This window comes from Lactuca serriola, chromosome 4, assembly GCF_051521515.1.
Source record: "Lactuca serriola cultivar US96UC23 chromosome 4, Lser_US96UC23_V15, whole genome shotgun sequence".
Lineage (NCBI taxonomy): Eukaryota > Viridiplantae > Streptophyta > Magnoliopsida > Asterales > Asteraceae > Lactuca > Lactuca serriola.
The window spans coordinates 16,197,643-16,201,326 of NC_136411.1; the positions used below are offsets into that span (position 1 = coordinate 16,197,643).

Below are 3,684 nucleotides of genomic sequence, written 5' to 3' on the forward strand. Positions count from 1 at the left end.
GGTTCCATAGCAGATAACCAGAAGAATGCGCTTTTCTTGGGACAATTTCCCCATCCAGCGACGAAGTCACGAACTTCCATAATTGTGTGAAATGGCATATGATTTATACCACACCAATTTAGGATCCATTCCCACACCTCGCTTGCATACGGACATTGAATTAGTATGTGATCCCCACATTCCTCCTCATGATTATAGTACATGTAAGCTATGGAGTCCAACCAAACTCCCCTTTTTTGAAGCGCCACAGCCGATGGAAATCTTCCTAGTTTTGCCCTCCACACAAAACATGAAACTTTTGGTGGAACCTATTTTAACCATTCCATTTTCGAAATGTTGGAGGGGATACATTGGTCAATTCTGCTCCTTAAACAATGTACCGAGTAGAGCCCATCAGGCACAATTCTACACCTCCACTCCATGAACCCCCCAACGACATATTTTCAGATGACATCGGAAACAGGAATTCCAAGTTTCACCAATTCTTTTTTTTTTTTGCCCCTGCTATGTTTTTCCATATACCTGTAATTCTATTATTTGCATAATGATCATCAGGTTTGGATTGGAGGTTATGTATGCCTGATACTACTCTACACCAACACAGAGATGGATCTGATCTTAATCGCCACCACCATTTTACCATCAATGCTATGTTTAGAGCTCTGATTGATCCCACTCCTAAACCCCCATCGTGATTTGTTGATGCAATCTTATCCCAAGAGACCCAACAGATTTTTGAAGTGTCATTTGAACCACCCCAAAGGAAGGCCATCCTAATTTTTTCCAATTATTCAAGAATTCCAGTAGCAGCAGCAAAAAGGGAGAGATAATATGTGGGCAAATTGCCTAGGACAGATGTGATAAGAGTTAGCCTCCCCGCAAATGAAATATTTTTGGAATTCCAGGATGTAAGCTTAGACAAGAACTTTTCAATAATTGGCTTCCAATTTTTTTTCAGATTCATATTCGCTCCAACGGGTACACCTAGATAAGTGAAAGGTAGGCATGAAGGTTCACATCCTAAAGAAGAGGCCCAATGGGAAGCTTCCGATGGTGTGGATCCGATTCCAAAAACTTTGGATTTGTTGAAATTTACTTTCAAGCCGGATGAGACATGAAAGCACCTCAAAATTCGAGCAAGGTTTTGAATGTTTCTCTCTGACCATTCACCTAAAAAGAGTGCTTCATCCGTGTACAACAAATGAGAAATCACAGGTCCATTATTTGGAATTTGAAGTCCTCCCATGGCAATGACAAATAGAAATGGTGAGAGGGGGTCTCCTTGCCTCACCCCCCTTTCCATTGAGAACTCTTTGGTTGGAACCCCATTAACAAGCACGAATGCTCTAGCCGAATTTATACACCCCCTGATCCACAACCTCCACTTATCTCCAAATCCCATTTGAATAAGTATCGAGTCTAAATACTCCCAATTTACCGAGTCAAAATCTTTGTCAAAGTCAGCCTTGAAGAGAAAAATCTTTTTCTTGACCTTTTTTGCCCAGGTACATACTTCATTCACAATTAATGGGCCATCAAGTATATACCTGCCTTCCACATATGCCGATTGTACTTCGTCAATACAATGCACAATAACCCTTTTGAGGCGAGATGTCAATATAGTGGAGATGATTTTGTACAGACAACCAATCAATCTGATTGGTCGAAAATCACTAAAAAATAGCGGATCTTTGGTCTTTGGAATTAGAGAGATAAAAGAAGAACTTCAAGAAGAATCAAGCCTTCCAAATCTTTCAAAATATTACGATGTCCCCAAACATAATATCCCAATATGCATTGATAAATTTAAACGTAAACCCATCATGGCCCGGAGCCTTTTCACTTCCACACATCCATATTGCATCCTTGATTTCGCCCAAAGAAACGGATTCTTCTAAGTAGTTCCTGTCAGCCTAAGAGATACGTGAAAACATGGGATTTGAAAACTTGGGTATGTGCAGCCATTTTTCTTTAAACTTATTTTGGAAAAATCGATGCGCTTCAGCTTTAATTTCAATTGGATTTGTGCTCCATTTCCCATTAATCATGATCCTCGTGATATTATTCTTCCTGATCCTATTGTTTACCCACCCATGGAAGAAACTCGAGTTTTCATTACCATCAATGGCCCAACGGATTCTGGACTTCTGCTTAAGATCAAGGCTAGTAAATCTTTCCAGTTCAATAATTTTCTTGAAACCATCTCTCCTGTTTGCTTTTTCTGGTGTCGTGAGAGCTCTGGTTTCTGCTATGAGGTCTAAATCCACCATCTTAGACTTCAGTGATATAAGTTCTTCAACCTCCTTTTCATGATTTGCAGCCCTCCATTCCCTAATTTTATTCTTTAGATGTTTGAGTTTAGCAGCCAACATACAGTCTGCAGTACCAAAACCTTGGAAATGGAGCCACACACTCGCCACAATATTTGGAAAGCCATCCCTATACATCCATGAATTAAAAAAACGGAATGGAGTCGGGCCAAAGTCAAGTGATGTAGTCGATAAAAGAACTGGACAATGATCAAAAGTCTCTCTAGGAAGGGCTATGACCACGACATTGGGAAAAATGGATAAGAAATCAAAGCAAACCAAGAATCTGTCAAGCTTACTTAGTTTTAGGTCGTCGTGACAAAAATACGTAAACCTATGTCCGCCCATTTTTAGATCGTGCAAACCCCCATCATGGATGAATCTGTTGAATACCATTGCACTACGTGCACAGAAGTTTGAATTAAACCTTTCCTCATATCTTCTAACCGCATTAAAGTCTCCCAATAGTATCCATATTCCTTTTCTCCGTTCCATGAGATTTAGAAGATCATCCAACAATTTCTCCTTTTTCGGGATGGCCCGAGGACCGTATATATTAGCAAGAATGACAGGTTTATCAATTCGAACCCAATTACCAATATTGATCAGAAAATATCGAGATTTGATAACATCCATTGAGGTGAATACAAGAGGATCCCGAATGTTAGTTAAGCCCCCGGATCTTCCAGTTGCATGAACTTTGTCTGCATTACATTGATCAGAACCCCAACAATTAGCCACATTTATATTGTCTGCGTCCGCAAGTTGAGTCTCTTGTATACCATTGAACGAGAGTTTATGTGATCTGACTAATTTTCTAACCGACGTCACTTTATGATATTCCCCCAGCCCGAGAACATTTAAAGTCATCATGTTCATTGGATAACGTTTAATTCACCTGATTCGCCCAAAATCTCTTTTAGAATGGGGTTATCCTTATCGATTTCGAACCTAATTTCTCTTCCAATCAAGCAAGTCTTTTCAATTTCAATGAGGTTCTGAAAATCAGAGGGTTCATTCCTATCTGGGTCAACAAAGGAGTTTACAGGGGGTGGTTCATTGTTAAGGTCTAAGGAGTTGTAAGTTGGGACCTCGGTGGATTCTGTTGATCTAGATCTTCTCCTTTTTCGTGAGGTTTTGTCATGTACCTGGGCCGGGTTAATATTCATGTCATTGGAATTAGGAATTTGATTTGGAGCCGCAGACGGGAATGGACCAAACCAACCAGGTGGGACATAGTTGGAGGGTCTCGAGTTCAAACACGTATCAATACCCACAAGTTGAGTATTTGATTTATCCCTATTGTCTAATTCCAAATCATTCGATTCAACCTGTATTGTATTCCCAGTATTATCTCCTTCAATTACAAATGATT

General features: G+C 39.9%; 1 protein-coding gene across 1 annotated transcript; it reads right to left on the minus strand.

The window, feature by feature from the left end:
* Positions 1-1,913: 1,913 nt before the first annotated feature.
* On the minus strand, positions 1,914-3,179 carry LOC145098070 (uncharacterized). Its single transcript, XM_079035745.1, has one exon. It carries the CDS (start codon positions 3,177-3,179, stop codon positions 1,914-1,916), a length of 1,266 nt encoding a protein of 421 aa, XP_078891871.1.
* Positions 3,180-3,684: the final 505 nt, after the last annotated feature.